At 36.5% G+C, this 21,486-nt stretch overlaps 1 protein-coding gene across 3 annotated transcripts in view; it reads right to left on the reverse strand.

Annotated features, from left to right (window-relative positions):
- Window positions 1-3,122: 3,122 nt before the first annotated feature.
- The window catches only part of adamts2a (ADAM metallopeptidase with thrombospondin type 1 motif, 2a), a 57,778-nt gene continuing 39,414 nt past the window's right edge, over window positions 3,123-21,486 (reverse strand). For all 3 annotated transcript variants that reach the window (XM_043221993.1, XM_043221994.1, XM_043221996.1), the window contains 17 exons: window positions 21,182-21,338; window positions 20,872-20,977; window positions 19,982-20,125; window positions 19,748-19,880; window positions 18,328-18,441; window positions 18,086-18,231; window positions 17,824-17,999; window positions 15,544-15,677; window positions 14,471-14,594; window positions 14,235-14,315; window positions 13,729-13,892; window positions 12,949-13,108; window positions 10,003-10,135; window positions 9,644-9,851; window positions 8,695-8,824; window positions 8,536-8,610; window positions 3,123-6,038 (listed from right to left, as the gene is read on the reverse strand). In XM_043221993.1, the coding sequence (XP_043077928.1) occupies window positions 5,212-6,038; window positions 8,536-8,610; window positions 8,695-8,824; window positions 9,644-9,851; window positions 10,003-10,135; window positions 12,949-13,108; window positions 13,729-13,892; window positions 14,235-14,315; window positions 14,471-14,594; window positions 15,544-15,677; window positions 17,824-17,999; window positions 18,086-18,231; window positions 18,328-18,441; window positions 19,748-19,880; window positions 19,982-20,125; window positions 20,872-20,977; window positions 21,182-21,338 (3,012 nt within the window). In that variant the 3' untranslated portion in view covers window positions 3,123-5,211. The remainder of the gene's footprint in view (window positions 6,039-8,535; window positions 8,611-8,694; window positions 8,825-9,643; window positions 9,852-10,002; window positions 10,136-12,948; window positions 13,109-13,728; window positions 13,893-14,234; window positions 14,316-14,470; window positions 14,595-15,543; window positions 15,678-17,823; window positions 18,000-18,085; window positions 18,232-18,327; window positions 18,442-19,747; window positions 19,881-19,981; window positions 20,126-20,871; window positions 20,978-21,181; window positions 21,339-21,486) is intronic.

Below are 21,486 nucleotides of genomic sequence, written 5' to 3' on the forward strand. Positions count from 1 at the left end.
GAGTTTTCTACGCTGCAAAAGCGGCATCTAGTGACAAAGAATGAATTCGCATTTTTATTTAGACATATGTGTTTTTGTTTGTTTGTTTGCTTTTTGACGTTAACATGAAACGGCTTAGGGACTCGTTTTAAAAACGACTCGTTTCAATGATTCAGAGTCCACTTTTTTAAAAAGGCAATACCTTTATACATGGTGTGTTTTCATTCATTGGAAATGTTACACACTGCATGAAAACTGTAAAAACCCATACAATTAATTTTATGTAGAATTAAATATTTCTAGCAGCCAAAAGTCAGACTTTGTTAGATATTTCAATTATGATAATAACAATAATAATAATGGAGACTAATTGCTGAATCATGTATGTATTTTGTTTGAATACAAAAACGACCTAACTCAGATTACCCATTTCATAATTATGTCAGTTTCAGTTAGGATTTCCTTTAGAACACTAAACTTTGCAAACAAGGGAGTATATTCCCATGAGTGTCAGAGATAATGAAAGTGTTAATATTGTAACCTGAAATACGGTACATTCACATCTCACAGCTAATTTATTTTAATTACAGAGGTTTTCGCATTAACATTTACTTGATTAGCACAAAACTGCATATGGTACTATGAAAAAAATGGAAATTTAGGAAAATAGTAAGAGAATATTGTTCTTTTCACAACATTTTCACAAAATAGGTTTAGGTTTTTAAACTATATACAGTACTATTTAGTCTAAGTAGTTTCTGAGCTTATTCATAGTTAGTTAATGTGTGAACTTTTAGCATATATTTGAATGTGATGTAAAAACTCATAAAGCTATTTAAACTGCAACTACTTAGATTTATTTTATCACAGACACTAAAGAACAGGACCTGCAGTTTCAAATGCCAGTTTACTTTCGCTACCGTTGCAGGAATAGTTTACTTCTTTCAAGATGTAGATAAGTTTGTTTCTTCGTCAAAATATATTTGGAGAAATTTAGCATTACATCACTTGCTCACCAGTGGATACTCTGAAACCTATGTTGATTATTTGTGGATTACTGTTTTTATCAGCTGTTTTGGACTTTCCTTCTGACGGCACCCATTCACTGCAGAGGATCAATTGGTAAGCAACTGTTGTAATGATTCTGCTGAAGAAACATGGCCAGAAGGCGAGGTCAGTTCATTCTTGTTAGTAAATAAATAAGAGATGTTAGGGCCAGTTCGTAATGGAGTCACCTTCTTCTAGCAATAAAGTAAAATGTGGTTCAAATTTTATGTTTTGTTAACATTTTGAGGTTGGCCCGGTTGTTTGAAGAGTCTAATTTTAGCATGCAAATATCCAGTGTCTAATTCTTTGTGTTGCAAACAGCTCCTAACGACATGTGACGTGATTTGGTCACGGCATTTCAAAGCTAAGATGATACACAAACAGTAATATTACGCAAGAGCATGTTACTTCACATAAACACAGAAAGCAATTTGACCAAAAAAAACCCACCATTAGTTTTCTAGTTGTATTCAGGGATCATTTTAAGTAACTCTTACACAATGTGGTTATATAAAACGCCACCATGCAGAAGTGTGCGTTGGTTGACGGGAGATAGAATAAGGCCTAAAGGTTTCAAAGGATTTTTCTTTTCCCTGCAACTGAATTATTCAGAAATTTTTGAAGGCAAAATCAACTTCAACAGAGCAGGACACGCAATGGAGTGACCATTAAAGTTTCAGTGATGCTCTCTGTGCTAAGAAATATAGGCATGAAATATTGATTGGGGCGACATGAATGGATTTGTTTGTTTAAAATGTTCCCTGCATACTGTATGGGAGCTGGAAGCACGTCAGAGCATTCCTGTTGATGTTATATATGAAGATAAGGAGGATCCATACAAAATGATGTACGTAATTACCAAGTTAGTGTTCTATGCTGTGATATTATACTCAAGCTTAGTTTGAGAACTGTTAAAAAGGCTATTTTAATAGCTTACACAATACTTTATATTTCCTCACCTTGTGGGAAATGGTTTTAAACTTAAAAATATTCAGTTACCTTATGTTTTTGTGTTGAAATAAGTGTCAAATATTCAAGAATATTTGTCAAATAGGTTTTGAATAGGTACACATTAAAAGAAAATAAGTATGAACATGAACATGAAAAGTAACATAAACATCCAGCCAAACATTACTAGGTTTTATAAGCTTTGATATAAATAACATCATCGTATAAAAATACAGGAAATACATTTTTATACTTGCAGTTTAGTGTTTGCAATGGGACCACGGTTTTATCTATATGCAGATAAGGTTTATTTTTGTCCTGTTTGTGTTTTCCACATAGATAAAACAGTCATGTGGTATAAAGGCCATGGGGAAATTGACATATAAACATTTGCCAAGCAGCCCGCTATGTTACTGTGCACAATTACAAGGTCACTTTATCACACACATTACTAATCTGTATGAATAGCAATGTTGCCTACATTATAATTATAAAATGAGACACTATTTCATTGTTTAATTGTTTAACTTTAGTAGGCTATGCTGCAATTACTGGGATATTTATAGGGCATACTGAACCAAAATTATTTATAAAAGCATGTTTCTAATATAGGACTGTTATATTAAAGACTATTAGGGTACCAGCAGCACAGAAATTTTGAAAGTCATGTTGACTTTACAAGTTATTTTAGCCAGGCCTTCATTATTTCATTTGTCTAATGACAAGGTGAAAACAACAACTTTGAGACCTTGAGCACCCAATAGCAGAAAAAAAGGGGGAAAAGCAATATAATTAGATCAAAATGACACTAAACCGCCATCTGCTGTCTGCAAATATACAGCGGCTTAAAGTAATAATAATAAAAACTGTTATTCTTCACGCACAAATAAAGCTAATCTGTGACCAGTTTAATGTTGGTTTATGCATGTATATCAAGACAAATTATGCTAGCAAGGTGAAACTTCGATAGGTTAAGACTACTGAGCAGATCAGACTGGAATAATAATAATTATAATAATAATAATAAAAACATATAAAGAGAGAATCACTGCCATCTTGTGGCCATCAGTTGGTTCCTACTTAAAAATCACTTTTACAAACTTTTCTTCTTCTTAACACATAGCTGGAATGACACCAACACTGTTAGTTCATTTGCAGCTTTATTAAGTGAAGAATGTGAGGAATCAAGAATGTAGATGTCCACTTGTACGAGGAATGCAGAGGTCTGTTGCATTTTTAATATACACTGATTTCTCAATACAGCGCTCGGACAATGTAGAGGAGATATCATAGTATTGGCTCTTGGATATGTGAAGGATTGTCACTCATGCCGCATGCACAAAAAAGTGGTCTGATGAACACAAAACGGCTTTGGGAGAAAGCACAGGTACTTCAATAAATACAAAAAATAAATTCTAATTCATATTTACAACATTTACGAAGGGATTTAGATCTGTGCATTTATTAAGAGAGAAGCCAGATAAGTGTTTGCAAGAAATAGTCACGTGGTTACAGAATTAATGTTTTGTTTCAAAATGTCACGAGATGACCAGCAATCTCACAGCAGTCATCCGAACGGGCCGTTCGCACTTGTGTCCATCTGTGTTTTTTTTTTTCCCCCTTTGAAACATTGCGACACTTCTGCCTGCTGCGATGCATCTTGCTGTTTATTCAGCATTTTGCTCAAGTTAGAAGTAGTTTACATTCCATTATGCTGCAGCTAGCCGTTTTACATTTGTTCGTTTAGCAGAATATAAATATTTCTGAACACATTAAGAGCCAGAGGAGCATGATTTTTCAACATAAGGTTTGTAGTATCAAGATTTGAGGTGCAGTCACTTTTAAAGGGTTACCCTTAAAATGAAAACTCTGTTATTAATTTGTTATTAATCCCCCATGTTGTTTCGAACCCATTAACACAATTTAGACATTTTGGATGAAAAACAGGAGGTTTGTGTCCCGTTGACTGCCGGGAAACACTGTCAAGGACCAGAAAATTATGAAAGACCTTGTCAGGACAATGGACCGTTTTGCCCACAAAAGTAGACTAAGTTTCACAAGTGACTGCATCTTTACACAAGAAAAAATTAAGCATGGTTTTATTGTAGTAAAAGTGCATTAACCATGTTTTTTGGAGAGTTGATTTGTATTTGTATAACCACAGTTTTCAATTTTCAGTTAACAAATACAATGATTAAACTATGCTTAGTGTAGTTAATTTGTGGCAATCTTGGCTTAACTGTAGTAACCATGGTATTATTTGTGTTTAAATCATGGTTCATTTTAATAAGGGTCGCTTGTGCTCTATATATACTGTAATGCAGTGGAGGTTAGTTGACTTAAAACTTTAGACAAGATAAACCAAATGTTGAAATATCATTCTTCTCAAGAAAAAAGCACTGAACCGGTGATTTAGCTAGTCTTGTTTGGGCTGGTTTAGCTGGTCTTCTATTCTGGTCAGGATGGTATTTATCTGGTTTAGCTGGTCTGTCAGCCTCACCAGCTCACCAAAACTAATCTAAATCCATCTTAAGCTGATTTAATTTAGTTTTCAGCTGGGTCAATAAACCTTTTTGAGACAATTGAGACAATATATGATTTGTGGATGTCTTAATTCAGCAAGCTTTAAGTCAGGTTCAAACTGTAGAGTTTTGCCACCTAAGACAAATTTTAGCATTGTAAAATTTCTGTAAAGCACAATATGAGGTCTTTGCTTGATGTGTATACACCTGCAGATTTCACCATGATTCTCAGCCTTAAAGGTTCCGGCGGTGAGTGACATTTTGTTGCACAGCTTGTATATGCTTGTAACATCACCACTGGGATCAAAATTGTGGATGTGTATTGTACAGTCTGACTGTTGACCTCACACTGTGTGCCATGACTTTTACTCAAGATCTCACAGGGATCATTTTCAACAATCACAGAGGGCTGGAAAAATCATACAGTATGTGCCTGATTGAAGCTTAAACTGGCAGATCTTCACAACAGATACCCCTTGTGTTTTTAAACTAGCCTTAAATCACCGGGACAATCTCACCTTCAAAAAAAAATAAAAAATGAGAGAAGACTTGACTAGGGTCATTTTTCTATCCGATCAGATGCCTTGAACAGATACTACATGAAAGACTGAGATCTGAGGTTATTTCCTGTAAAAATATTGCAAATGCCAAAAAAGAGTGTAGAGGCCGTAAAACCACTCACAAAATACCACAGGGATAAAGAAAAGGAAATGTATCAGTCTCCTGGTTTTCGTTTCAGTCTTTGAAGCAGGAAGTCTTGTCGTCTTTTCTCTGCAAGGAGCTCTTGAATTCTTTTATTATGCGTTTTCTCACGGAACGGCACTCGCTTTCTGGGGACAAAGTGGTTAAGTGTGACCTCGTTCGGATTGACAATCCTGTAGGACACGTCGATGGAGTTATTCTCCTTCTTGTCTTCTGACCGATGGAGACTGATTATGGCAGGAGTGCTTGTTGTTGCAGTAATGTTAGGTGGTAGCGTTGTCAAAAAAGTTGTCTCGATGTTTTTATTCTCAGGCGTTGTTGGCCAAGGCTCTGCAGACGATGAGATGAACTCTGACGATTCGGATTCTGAAAAGAATTCGTCCGAGACGTCGCTCCAGGTTTCGTCTTCATAGAAGGGGGCGCTTGTTTCTTCTTCGTAATCGAGTGTGCTGGGAAGCTTAGTGCTCACAGTGACAGAACCAGTGGCGAAAGGGGGTGTTGTTTCTGGTTTTAGGGTTATTGGGTTCACGGTGGTTGTGTAGCCCCAATATGTGGGCTCGGTGCTGATGTTTCTCCATCTGCTGACCGATGGCGTGATTGTTATGTCGGGCTTCTGCGAGGTCCTGTACAGCTGTGTCGTGCGAATGCGAACCATGGCAGTGGGAGTTACGGTGGGGGTGATAGTGGTGTACATCCAGGGTCTAGTCAGGTTGAATTCAGAGGTGTAGTTGCTCTGGTTGCAAGACTTGCAGCACATCTGCCTGTAGCCCGGGTTGGAGCAGTACTTACTAAGTACCTCCATCCGACAGAACACAGACTTGTCTCCTTTACAGCGGGATCCTGAAAAATAAACCAACAGGAGGCTCAGCGTGGAGTTAGTAATGTCAGTACAATAATGCAAAATAATAAAAAGAAAATTAATAATACTAATGTATGAAAATGAAAAAAGCATGCATGACTCTGGCAGATAGTTATGGGCTTCAATACCATATATATATATATATATATATATATATATATATATATATATATATATATATATATATATATATATATATATATATATATATGTGTATGAAATCTAAAAATGAATGAGCATGCAACAGTGTGACAGTGATTTAAAAAGGGATGAAATATTAAAATAAAACATCATGTATAAATCTATATAAATCAAGTAAATAAAAATTAATTAATTATAAATCAATATAACATATTGTAATATAATAAAACAACAATGAAATCGCAAAATACATATACAATATGTATAAAGCAAAACACAAGGAAATTAGGAAAATATGAAATAGAAATAAAGTTAACGGCGACATAAATTTCTAGAGCACAAATTCAGAGAATTTAAGCATTCGGTATATTACTTGACCCTTTATTCCCATAAACACAGCTGACAAGAAACCACATTAGTTACATAGAGACTTCCTGTCAAATATAGAGCATGTACAAGACGACACATACAGCTTTTCTTAGTACAATGTAAACTGCTTTGAAATGTCACACCATTCACAGTTTAGTAAACACTTTGGTAAAACATCTCAACACCATCAAAATCCATTGAAAAACAGACAATTTTGAGGAATATAATTAATTAAAAAAATGGAAATGGTGCATCCTGAATTACATTTAAACAACCACATAATGTAATAACCATATGTAATGTTGGAATGAAAGAGCTGTGACCAATAAGACCTACAGGGGCCAGCATTCAACCAAAGATCTGACTACAGGCCAAACGTTGCCTTCAACACTCCATTTGATATCAGTTTAAACCAGTTTTAATTACAAATTGGTCCAGATGCGAGGTGCTTTGAAAATGTAATTCCAGAAATGGACTGGAAGAACAGTCCAAACAAATGCTACCGTTAGTGCTTTTTGATGTAAAGCTTGTATTGAAGTCTCATGTGGTAAATAAAGTCTGCACCCTGTCATATATATTTCAGTTACTCAGATGAACAGACATTCCCATTAAAAAACTGCAGGACCTCACATGCGCACACACACACGCACACACACACACACACACACGCACGCACGCACACACACACACACACACACAGTCAAATACTTTATAATCCTTTAAAATATCATTATTACCTTATATACTCTTTTAAACATGAGATATACTATATACGTATCTCAAATCATTACTTTTCAGGCAAAGAAACATAATACATAGATAAATACAATATATTACTTTTGTTACTGGTGTAAGAGATAACAGTCATTGAATATGTTATTACCATTACTAAGTATGTATTTAATATATACACATAATTGCTGTATAGGTTTAAAAAAGGCCTTTTTTAGACATAGTCTGCATCGCTATAGCTTCATCTTTCCACAGACTTACAATCACACAGCAGTGAGAGACCAGGTTATAACAAAATATCTCAAGAGCAGCAACCGTCTACACTTGCTTAGCTGTAAACATCCATTTTTTTGTTGTCATTCTTTTCTTTAGCTGCCTCTTTTTGAAATTTGGTGGACATGCAAATGTAAACTCGCATCCCTTCAACCTAAAATAAGTCCAAAAAAAAAAGAAAAAAGGTGGTAACAAACACGCAGAAGCATGAGGTATTTTTGATCCTTCAAAAGGACGTCAAACATCGACACGCAACCGATTTACAAAATAAAAATGTGAGTTTTAATACGTGCACCATCTTACCATTCCAGTCTTTTTATGTCATCATATAAAAAAAAATCTGTAAAAAATAATGAAATGCTTGGTAAAAGATTCCTTCTATATACTTATTTCTTAAACCATTTTTGCAAGAAAATATATACAAAAATACATGACATTTAACAGTCAAAATAAATTGAGATTATGGCCCAAATTGTCATTTTAGTGATATATTATTTATGTTCATCTTATATGTGTATTTAATTGACAACCTTGACTGAAATGCTCCGGTTACCGGAACAATACCCTCACACAGAGGAGTTGGTTTCGTAGAGTTTGTCGAATGATTTACCCTGGAAGTCGTTACAACAGTCATATCCATATTACCTGACGTAGCACAACTATCACGGCTTCTCAAAACAAGGCTCCTTCCGCACAGGCACCTACCCCCTTTTTTCAATGCAATTTTAGGCTGTGTTTAGCCCTCAGCTCTGTAGAAGACTAAGTACAGAGCGAACAAGGTCAGAGGAAGGAAACAGCCCACAGAATTCCCTCAGATGAAGGAAAAGTTAAGACTCTGAGAGGGACAGAGAAGCGGTCAGGACAGAGTGTAACAGAGCCATAGCGTAAAAGAGAGAGGCAGGGTCCAGGAAAGAGTGGCCATGCAGCACACATCAGGCTGATGATTGGAGATGGGCCGTTTACTTGAGGAGATCTTGGGTGCTGGGAACTCGGGGTCTGCTCTGGAGAGCCACTGGATGAGGAAGTTCCCTCTGTCGTCTAGGAGTTAGGAAAGGAACAGTGTTATTTTAGTTTCGAAAGAGTGAATTCCGAGGAGCTGTATAGGTCTCAGCGGACACTCACTTGGACATGGTGCCAGCAGACATGGTTTGATGCTCTCTGGCTTGGTGTCCATACAGGCACCGATGGCATTATCAGGGGTGCTGCACATGACCTGCCGCTCTTGAGTTCCATTACCACAGGTCACTGAGCACTGCACACACATATACACATATATGGTAGCAGAATATTATGCAATAACAATGTAGCATTGATTAACTTGCTACTGGTCAAATGACTAATTAAGGTGTTTTATTAAAGAGGCCCACCAAAACATGATCAAAAATACAGTAAAAAAGCAATATTTGGAAATAGTTTTACAATTTAAAATGACAGGTTTTTATTTTAATATATAATTAAAAAAAAGCTGTATTATCAACAGCCATTACTCCAGTGTTTAATCCTTCAGAAAATCAGAAATTTGAAAACGTTGAAATTAAATAGTTTTATTAATATTAATAATATTAAAACAGAAAACAGTTCTTTTGAATTTTAACAATATTTCAGAATGTTACTGTTTTTATTTTTGTCCCCCTATTTTTGTTTTTAACTAATGTTAACAAATGACACCATATTGTAAAGTGCTACCATGTGGATAAAGTGAAAAATGGTGTAATGTTTTGAGAATAAGGTTGTTGCATCAAAGTAGTTTTTAAATACAATATTTTGAGAATAATAAAAAATAAAATAAAATTTTCAACTATTAACATTAAAACATTGATTCTTTCTTTTAGGGATGCACTGTTATTCTGGCCAATATGATATGTGGTAGCACTTTGTTTTATGGTTACACCTATTAGTTGCTTATTAGCATGCATATTTTTAGAATATTAGCCATTTATTAGTGCTAATTAGAACCTAATCTTAACAACTACCTTACTATTAATAAGCTGCAAATTATTTATATAGGGAAAAGTCATAGTTAATAGTTAACAAGTGTTAACTATTCTAAAATGTTACCACTTATACTCACCTGAGACCAAGGTCCAGTTCTCCATTGCGCAGGGCATAGGTGACGATTACAGGGTTGTCGCCCTTCAGGCCGGTCGTCATTACAGTACTTTGCATTGATGGCTTTGTATGAACCGTCCAGTTCAGGTCTCACACAGCGTACAGGTCGAGTCTGAGAACCTGTCTTACCACATGATTTACTGCACTCCTCCCATTCTCCTGTCACCCATCTGAAATACACAACAAAAAACAAGATAGCATTTAAAAAAAACCAAAACAGATTCCCTTACACCATCATCCATCACTCATTTAGATGCTACAACGGTACTACTGTATGGTTTTGGTTTGAAAACTAGCACACGGTTAACCTCATTTGCTTACATTGGTTCTGAGCACTCCTTCTGGTTGCATGCTCGGCTGATGGCGCGAGGTTTGGGTATGTTGGCACAGAGTGTGCGGTGTACCATTTTGCCATCCGACTTCCTCCGGCATCCAAAACGTGTGTACTGTTTCCCTACAAGCCAGACAAACAGACAAAACGCCACAATACAAGCTGTTGTCTCCTACCACTAATCCAAGTTTCACTCAAACTCATGACTGTCAGGGTTGTGCACCATACAAAGGTGGAATGCAGAAGTGTAATTTAAAGAATGGAAAAAAAATAAAAACAACAACAACCAACAAACAAAACAATACTTTCACAGTACGTTTTATTATGAATTACACACCGAAACACATTACCTTCAAGTTTGGGGTCACTGATGCTTGATTTATTTAATATTTAAAATGAATTACTTATATTCAGCAAGGATGGATTTTAAAAAAAGTGAAAGCAAAGTCCTTGATGTTAAGTTGATGTAAAAAAAATTCTAATAAATGCTTTTCTTTTCTGATAATAATAAGAAATCAGTAATGTTATGATGATTTCTGAAGAATCATGTGACACTGAAGATGGGAGCATTGGCTTCCTGCAATTGGTCGGCCATTTTAAATGTTGCATTTTGCCTTATTTAAAATTATTTGAGTGACACGTCTTGGGTATGCTATAGTTTTTTGGTATTAATAAGCTATTTGCTTATATGCTTATTTACTTATAGTGTTCTTTGGAATCAGTGCAGCATCTCTTTGGATATCAGCACTTCATTCACCTTTCAGTATTTATCGTTGTTGTATCTATGGCACAACCAGCAATTTCTCCCTTACCTATATATAGATATATAGGTGTAGTGAGGGTTCCCCATTGGGTGCTTCAACTTGGAACTCTGAGAGCAAAGATCCTCATAAAATATTTTCTCTTACTTGCACCACCAGCTTGTTCTCAGGTTGCTTAGAACCCTCAGGAAGTTTCAAAGCAGACATGAAATGAGTGACCCAGGGACAAATATTTCACCAGCTCACCAGCCACTAAAAAAGTTTTTTTCTTTGCTGGGTTATATTACTCACACAACATTCCTGGCCCTTGGTACTATGGCCAGGTGCTAAAATTGAGCTGACTTCTGCCTCTTGCTGCTTTCATGTACCAGGTCTGATGTCAAGCCAGTACCACAAACCTTCACAGAGTGCTTTGAAAGACACAATGCCCTCTGCCATGGCAAGCCTTGCTCCACAGGAACCTTACTTCAGGTACGCTGAACAGTCTCAATGAGACCATTTGCAAGACGTCTGGACTCCCCAGTCCTTTCTTTTATTCGGCTCGGCTATACAATGCAGTTCACTAGGCGCCCACTGAAGTTCAGTGGCATTCTGTTACTCCGGTTCAAACTGAGAGTGTTGCGGTCCTTCTGGTGAACAATAGAGCCTGTCCCTCTGAATGAAAATGAGGAAGGGTTTTTTCCTTATTTCATTGTACCCAAGAAGGGTGGGGGACTCAGAACAATCTTGGATTGAGTATACTACATCAAGCTCCTGTTCAGAAACCTCACCTTGAAACACATGGTAACATGTAGCAGGAACCGAGATTAGTTTGGGCAATACACCTGAAGTTTGAGTCTTTCTCTGTCTCCTGCGAAGTGACTGGTGGGTGTACACAAAGAACATGTTGCTCCATCACCCAAGTGCACTCAACCAGCAGCATGGCTGCTTCCTAAATCAATTAAAGGTTTCTTAATATCTGTAATAATTGTAAATATGTAATATCTGAATGTAAGACAGTTCATCCTGGATTTAGGTTGACTAGTAAGGTGTAGAGCTTGCATATAGTGTTTTCCACTCATGAGTCCAATTCAGTTCCTTCTATGAACCCTGGACTGCCTTTCCATAATTTTAAGCACTCTTTTGGCACTTTTCCACTGTGTGTTACAACTCGGCACTTATTTCTTTACTCTCTACGACTCTGTACCTCTTTAGCATGGGCAGTATTATTCACATGCTGTTCTAGTTGCACCACCTCTACTGCTGTGACTAATGGAAAATGCTTTAATTCCACATTGCCCCATGAAGCTTTTGCTTGATCCTCTCCTCAGCTATCAATGAAAGCAATGCCAGATCTGCTTGCTAATGCGCAAGTTCAGTGACACGGGTAGTGACGATTCTCTCTGGGCAATCAGTGTTTAGCAGAGTGTACCTGTCACATTTTGGTACAGTATGCTTGGAACCTTAGCCATGGTGGTACTAAAAAAGTACCTGGTACCAGATAGTGTACTCACTGGAAAACCCCCCAAAAGTGAACCATACCAAACTGTACCGTGCCGTACCATGCAGTGGCAATGTTTGGTGGAGAAACTCACTGCAAGAACCCATAAAGTATCCCTTAAGCAAATTTTCATATTAACTCTTGGAGTTCGTAGTGTTCCTTTTTCACTAAAGGAAATTTATGCTTCCTCAAAATTAACAACCAGGACTTTTTGTAACATTTGTAACATTTTTATGTATTCTCAGATGAGAAAAGGTTTCAGCTAAGCTAAGAGATGTTTTAGAGTGAGGTCATAAGTCTTGGGCATTTGAAGGTTGTTGCATTTAGAATAGGGATCGCTACTGTTGGACTTCGACACAATGCTGAAGTGACAAACTGAAAGGGAACATCTCGGTTACATATGGTAAATTGTTCCCTCATTCCCTGATAGAGGGAACGGAGATCTCAAAATGAGTGAGCAAATGCCATTCTGGCCTATTTATACCTGGACACCCGGGGCATGGAAAGCTATATATATATTGTTCACCATATTCATTGCCTTTTTCTTAATGATGTCAGAGGTGTTTGGGCTCCCAAGAGTGACCCCTAGTGTGAGACTTTGACACAATATATCTGTTTCCTTCATCAGGGTACAAGGGCTACCACATGTAACCGAAACATTGAAAAGTAGCCAGTTCCTGTATATTGCTGTGTACCTCCACCACATGGCTTTGAGCAGTGCGACCACTTCCTGAGAGCCCACTCAAAGTAAATTGTGTCGTCCTGAGGCAGTGTGTTCTCCATTGATGAGAGTGGATCTTCTGGCAGGATGTATTTGTATGAAAGAGTGACTTTAGAAATGCTCTGAGACTGGACCTGGAGAAGATGTTTGATATTGGTGAGGCATGTTACTTTTTCAAAATACATTATGTTGAGTAGACTTATTTGCATGATGTGATTTAATTGTTAATGGTTTACCAAAAGATTAAAATTAAGTAATTGTTTACGCACCCTCGTGTTATTCAAATGCTGTATCCCTTCTTTCTTTTTTAGATTTTTATTTTTTGTGTGAAAATAATACTAATCATTGATTATGATTGAAATCATTGATTTCATTTAAATGTTACATAAAATTTGCTTTGTTTTTCCTTATTCTATACCCTCAGAACATTTGAAATGCATGATATGTGTCACGCGGGACCATTGTGTCATACTTCTGAATTTGTTTTTAAAGCCTGATGCTGGTCACTAGTCACTGCCAATTTATGGATGAGTGAGAAAATTTTTAAAATTACTCCTTTCATGGCCTGAAAAAGAAAGAAGGGCAAATGCCACTGGCACAGCACCAGAATGAGTAAATAGTGACTAAATTTTCACTTCTAGGTGAACTATTACTATTACTAGACATACTGATCTCATTAGACTTTAAAGCTCTCTAGGTTTAGTTCTTGATTTACAGTTGCCCACTTCTGTAATTTTGGTTAATACATTCTCACCATGATGAGAACTCCATATTTGAGTGGTCCGGTGGTCTGGACCGTCTCCATGTCATCATTGTTAGTGTACTCCCATGCCACGCCTTTCTCAATTACTGTACGTGACTCTGGAAAATCACCATCGTCATTCAGGAAGATATGATCTGTGGCCTGGTTCTTCACCGCTAGCAGTGGACAATTTTACATTAGGACAGTCTTAACTTTATGCAGTCCAATTTATGCACAGAGTGAGACAAAAACAAGAATCAATCTTCATCAAGCTGATTTTATATGCATTTCTTGTGCCTATAAATCACAGTTTTGGAAGGCATTACTTTTAAGCAGCTAAGGTGCTTCACGGCCACTGAGCTGGAGTTCCTAATGTTCTAATTCCTAATGTTCTCAGTGCCAGGAGGAGTCCAAACCTCTCCATCAATAACAAACAGTGGGAGGCTAGACACTTGAATTATGAGGGCCAATGTCAGAGTAATTAATCACACAGGCATTTGCTGAGAAGGAGCTTCTACCTAGAATATGAGGAGTTCCTTTGAATTCACGGATCTGTATGTGGCGTGCTCCTCTAGGAATCTCCAGGATCTTCAAAAAACCTAAGAATGCAATTCACAAAAATAAAAACGCGATTTGAGAATTAAAGAAATTCCCGATTGTGGTGGAATTTTAGAATAAATCTGGATTGAACACAACTGCACAAGTCATGTATGTAAACCTGCTCATGGAGTCTGCAATGAGGGAAAAAGCTCACCTGGTTTCCTTGTGCTGCGGGTAAAATTTCCTTTGACAATCTTGCAGGTAGAGTTGTCTCCTCCACACACACCACACTTATCGTCCTCTAGTTCCGAGGCTATAACATTGTCACAGCCCACTTTCTGTGCAGAGAGCAGGGTTTAAGAGAACCAAGAATATATAGAGACATAAACTAAGCATGTTAGCTTAAATGTTTTTTTATAGAACCCCTATGCAGAACCTCTTTGTTTTTAAATCTATTCAAGGTGTGCATTCAGTAATGTAAAACTTTTAGACATTACAAAATGATTAGTACCTTTAAAAATATTTAAAATCATGTTACAAGTGACATGTTAAAATCACATGACCAGGCAAATAAGATTAAGATTATTTAAGATTATATATATATATATATATATATATATATATATATATATATATATATATATATATATATATATATATATATATATATATTTTTTTTTTTTTTTTTTTTTTTTTTAATTTAATTTTTTTGACTGGAAAACAGTACTTACTAATGAAGAAAGCTTTTTGAGTGTAATACATTATCCATAGCAATAAATGTCTTTATAAAGGTAAAGGCAACAGTGCTACTACCCAGATAGTTTGCATTGAACCACTGTTTGCTTAAAAAATTATAAACATCAGTAAAGGTAGGAAACACACAACTACATGGAAACAACAAAAATCCAATCTTTTCCTTAGTGAGTGCCAGTGCTGGTGCACATTCAAACCAAGCCTTTTCCAGACATTCATATCCCTCTCAGATTATAAAGCAATACATCTTGGAATGCACTTCATCTTTTAATTCCACTAGCAAAACACTGAGATCTAAGCATGTACTCCATCAATCAGGACTTTGCAGTCATGTATTCCTCCAATAACAGGACTAGCTAAACACAGACTATTGAAAACAGCATCCTGTTCTAGCGAATCAACAATTTACCTGGCAGTGAGAAGGGGAAAGGCCTCAGAAGGCTGATTAGGCCTGATATTATTCATTCTATGGCATTTTGCAGGATGAACTTCAGTGATGGATGGTTTGTGTGGGTGTGTTTGAATAACCTTTACCTCACACTCCCCTCGCACACACACGCTGTAAGAGTCTTTGTAGGAACAATGTGTGCCGTCATGCACCATTCTCTTCATGGACACCACGTCTCCAGTTTCTTTTGACTGGCAGTAGAGTTGACATCTCTCTTCAGCTGTTAAAAAAATAGACCACAGACAAATTCATAAAATTCATAGCAATTCATATTTGTTTGAACACGCTGTAAGAAATTACAGACTGCCCTGGCCCAGATTCCCCTCCACAATAGATGTATCATGCTCATATTCCAAAAAAGATTAAATATTATAGAGATGAAGAAAGTCAATAGTTATGTTGTTTCATTTGTATCCTCAGCAAATTGGTGACCAATTGTACAATATGAATTTGTGATGGACCTTGATTGGGGTGTTGGATCTTCATTAACATACAGACCAAAGCTGTTACTGGAGCAACTTCATTTAAATTAGTGGTAGCAAACTGTAACTGTATAAAAGCCACTGAACCCAAAGTGCTATATGCACTTGTCACTACACTGCAATAAAACTTAATCTATTAGTCTTCATCAAGATCTTAGAACATACGTATTTGGCATGTTTTTGAAATCATGTAATTAACATATTGATTTTACCGTATTGTAATCAACAAGATTAATTAAATATGTTCAATGGCGATACTTTTACTTAGCACTACTTTTGATATTATCTTCTTTATAGATTTCTGGTGTGCTTTCAAAGATTATATCACTGTACTTAAGCTGACACTTTATACTGTTAAATGAATGTAAAATGTAAATATAAAAATATAATAGTAAATGTAATTATAAAAGAGTATGTTTAAATTTACTATTTAAATGTTCAGGGTCAGTAAGTATAACATATTATAAATAATAATAATAATAAAATGGCTGAAAATGTAGCTTTTTTTTACAGGAATTTTAAAATTACAAAACAGTTATTGTTATTTTACTATATCATTTCACGGTATTATTGTTTATTGTTTTTCATTAAGGAAATACGCCTTTATAAAATCCTACCAACTCCATAATTTAGAATAATAGAATACATACATCTTAAAAGTAAGGTGAGCAGGCTGATATTAAAAAGCATACATGCTACAACCTATAAATACATGTTAGGAATAATCAATTCCATTGTTACATCTAGACAATCCATATGGATAGATAGAAAGCCACTTATATAAGATTGGTGCTGTAATGAGAATGAATTCAGATCTCTAAAAGAAGGTGTCTTGTTCATTAATAACCATAAAACAAAAAACAGTGTCTTCATCGGAACTGTATGTGCAGTGAAAACAAGATTGTTTACTCCTCTGAGCAGTATAGGGAGGCTAGAGTGGTTATTAGCTGGCTACCTGCATTCCCTTTACTGTAGCAGTAATTCGGTCCCAGCGGATAACTGGAGATGCCATTGCTGCTTAATCACATTTCCATGTGCGTTTCTTCCAACCGCTGCTGTCCAGCTCTTGGCTGATGCCCTTTTCAATGACTGGGCCAAACCTTTGGTAAATGTTTCCAAGCAGCTAAGAGCAACTCTTCAGTTAAATAACAACACTATTACTCTTTCTAAATGTCTTAATTTTGAAGTTACCGAATAAAAACATAAAAAATGATACCATGATCCTGTAGGAGCGAAACAGAAACCTTTTGCAGTTCTGGTTTCGTCCTTTCCATGAATTTTTTGTTCCATTTTCTTTGTTGTTCTGCATTAAGGTTTTGGTGGCAAGACATTAAGCTATGAGGCTTGTTTCCACAGTGGGATGGAAAAAAAAAATCTCAATTCTGAGAGGAAATGTCAGAATTGTAAGATTGTACATAAAAAAGGCGTTATTAATAAAAAAAAAACAAAAAAAAAAAACACTTTTTTTTCATGTAAAAAAAGTGAATTAAAAAGTGAATTAACTAATATCAACAAAGATCTTTTTGATCTTAATAAATGTACTTGTAAATGTTGAGATTAATATGAATTAAGACTGAATGAAAGCTTATTGTATATATTACCGATATCACAAAATGCTGAAGTGTAAATCCACTAAAATGCCAAAAAAGTGATTCTATATGGCACATAAAATACAAATACATATTTCTTAGCTCTTATGTCATGGAAACATTTACAGAAAAAGTAGCTCCAAGACACATGGCAGACATCAGGAAGCATTAATATAAAGAGTATAATACCATGTGACTGTGCCAATGTCTTTTTCAACAGCATAAAATAAGACTGAACAAACATGGAAAATCATGTGCAATTGAACAACCTTAAATAAATCAGGTCATCACTCACATTCAGGGTGCTCGTAGGGCAGCCAATGGTGTTTGGTGCCCTCATGCTCAAAGTGTGGGTTCCACATCTTGCACTGCTCCTCTCTAAAGTCAGCCAGGGCCTTTGCACACTCGTCCGTGTTACAGAGCTGGAACTCATAGCTGTTTCCATAACATGTGCGCCCCCCGTTGGCCGGACTACAACATAAAACGGATTTGCTCAAGTCAGCAGAGGAGAAATGTGAGAACATGAGAATACCACTCACAGATTTGGAGACACTCACATTGGGTTGTTACACTCTCGAGTTCGGAACCGTACTCCACCACCACAGGTACGAGAACAGGAGCCAAACTTAGTCCACTGACCCCAGTGGCCATCCTGCCTAAGAATGTCTGAAGTCAGCTTGATACAGTGACCCTTAAAACAGTGCTGGAGAAATAAGTAGAGAGGAAGAAAAGTGTCTATAATTGATATTTGGAATTCTGGTTCTGGATATATGCTCAGATTCTGAGTATAAGGTCTGACCTTTCCTGTTGCACACTTGGTCCCGTCGATAGGAGGGCCCTTCTTGGTTTTGCAGAAGAAAGGGTTCTCGGGGTGGCTGCACCACAACTGCTTGCAAGGATCGTAGGTGCTGTACTAAAAGAAACAGTCATGCTCGCATTCATACACGCATACCATGTGAGCAGACCAGATTACATGGCCTTATGGTGGCAGGGAAATGGGAAAGTGGCAAAAGTCTTGTTTTTTACTTGTTTATTACTTGCTTATGTAGATCAGACAGATACTCATGATGATTAAAATGAAGCAAAAGCATGATTGTCTGTACAAATAGTTACATGATCTATATAACTGATTAATTAAATAGTACAGAAATCTTAAATATTCTTATTTTTATTGAGATTTTCTTAATATAATAATTTGCAATGTTCAAAACAATTTTCAGAATTATTTATCTTAACGTTTAGTATACTTCATCTTAAAGGGGTCATATGATATGATTAAAAATTTGTCAACTTTCTCTTTGGAGTAATAAGCTGTTAGTGCATAGATAAGATCCCTAAAGTTGCAAAGACTAAAGTTTCAAAACCAAAGATATATTCTTCATAAAATTTATGACTTGTCCACACTCCTCTAAAATGGCTCATTTAAACACAAATGAGGACAAAACTAGAAATCAGTGGCCAAGTTGTTTTTACAATACTGTTCCAGAATAGTTCAACTTAAATATTAAAGTGTGTTCAGTGCATTAACGCGCAGAGCAGCCTATGCTGTCTATGCAGAGAGACTATAAAGTGGGGCAATTCCAACTTTACAAGGAAAGTCTGGCACTTTTGACACCCTTTAAGTGAGTTATGTATTCTTATTAAAGAACCTGGTACATACTTTTCAAACACAAGTTTTGAGCAGTGAAGCATAATGCCAATTATCTGATCACAAATGCATACATGATATCATGTTTACACGGCACAATGCAACACAAAACATAACAGGAGAGTGCTTAGTCAATATAATCTGTAATTATGACCCCACTGGATGCAACAAATGCCTCATTTGTAATGGCTATTACTGTTTTTGTGTCACAGTGCCAGGGTATTTGGCCAATCACAGTGCACTGGATAGCTAGCCAACCTTAGCACACCTTGCTTTTTTAGAACGATGAGCTTTGTACAAATCAACCTTTCCGGAAGGTGAGGAAACAATAAAAAAACAGTATGTGGAAAATAATATATTTTGTTCAACCTTAAACCACATAAACACATTGCATTACACCAAATACACACAATAACGTTCTTTTAAGCAACATCATATGACCCTTTAAACTTGGACTGCATTATACTGCATTGCCAGATTTAACTATAAGCCTAACTAATTTATGTGGTCAAACGTGGAGTGAGATGGCATGTCAGATTAGCTGGTATGACAAAGTCTCTCTTTCACTCACCGCAGTGCACATCATGTAGCCCATGCCGAAGTCAAAGCGGCACTGGTCATTCATAGAGTAATGCATACCAGGCAGCTGGGGCAGAGTTGGCCATTCATGATCGAAGGGGTCGTCACGCAGACAGTCATATGTACTGCATGAGTAATAATACTATGTTAGAATGCGTAATCAAGGAACAGGACGAATATATTCATATACTACAAAGAAGGAAGCTACAAAAACCAAGTAACTCACTTGAGGTATCGCCTGAGCTCCTGCTGACTGCATCGGGACCAGTGAAAGCGGTGGAAGGCTGCTTGAACCAGAGGAGCCATTATACTCCCCATGGGAACCTCATCCCCACACTCATTTGCCTGGCCATCGTGCTCCATCCCTAGACTGAATATAATAAATAACAAGCACGCATTCACTCACTTAGTCTATACATTTACTAAATGGAAATGTAGGTGACATGTATAGATACATGTAACAAATATTATGTATATTATTATACACCGTACATACACAGTATCTTTGTTTGTGATGATATACAAAATATTTAAGTGACAGATTCATGTTCCGCCAGTCTCAGTGTAACTACAGAAGAGTTAACTTTTCAATTAGAAAAATATTGAAACTCTTTGGCCATTTTTTTAGAGAGATTATAACAGTCTAATCCGATTCAAAGGTCTATGCTAAGCTGCAGCTAAAAGTGCTACCGTCAGACCTGGAGATCGGCTGAATGGATTTGCAAACCCTAAAAACTCTAGAGGAGTTGGAAAATGAGCCCATTTTCAAAAATAGTAAGTGTTCCTTTAAAAAGAAAGGTTATAAACAGGCAATATGTAGCACTAGTGTAAATATTGAAGAAGATTTTCAGTATTGAAGAGATCTCAAGGAGCAGGAAGAGCTTGAATCGAATGGCGAGTTTGTTTTGTCATTATTTCACACAACTAAGATGTGTTGGCTTTTGGTTGAATATTCTTGTATGTCATCTTCGCTTCATGCTATCATTTAGTAACTTTTTATTTGTGGTATAAACTGTAAATACTTAGAGGTATGATTTGGGCTGAACTACTTCATCTTCATACTATCTTTTCAAACACTGGTTGGTGGTGGCATATTATCAATGAAGGTTTTCTCACACATGTCCTGTCTCATGGGCCACAACAAAAGCAGACGAGAAGCCATCTTCATGGTTCAAAGTGCAACTTCTCACAGGGTGACACATTCCCGTTACAGGAGCATAACCTGTAAAGAGAGGAAAAAGAAATTGTTGTCAGTGGTCTGTTGTTTGTTGGCTCAACCTGGCAAATCTCTCTGAAAAACAAAAAAGTATGGGATGATTACAAATTCTCCCTATTACATGAAGTTTATTAGTCCTCATTTTCTTGATTTACTGTACATGCATCATGTCTTGTTTACATGTAAGTTCACGAAATTCAAAAGCATTACCTTGCATGCCAGTGGGCCCAAATTCTTGTCGGGTGAGGAAAATAGCATGATCATGGTATTCTGCATCATTCTTGTCCTCTTTTTGCTGCAGAAAGGCCCAACGGCAGACATTCTCCAGGCTCTGAGAAGCGTTGCCCAGTTCAATCAAACCCATGGACTGACAATACCAACACAAATCATAGGTTAATACCAGACACTGTTAATTGAAACAGTTTAGTTTGAATTTAGTTTTCATTTCAGTATTAGAATGCTTAAGCCAGATCTTTTAACGCTATAACATATTACCATTTATACATTTCTAACCA

Source organism: Puntigrus tetrazona, chromosome 21, assembly GCF_018831695.1.
Source record: "Puntigrus tetrazona isolate hp1 chromosome 21, ASM1883169v1, whole genome shotgun sequence".
Lineage (NCBI taxonomy): Eukaryota > Metazoa > Chordata > Actinopteri > Cypriniformes > Cyprinidae > Puntigrus > Puntigrus tetrazona.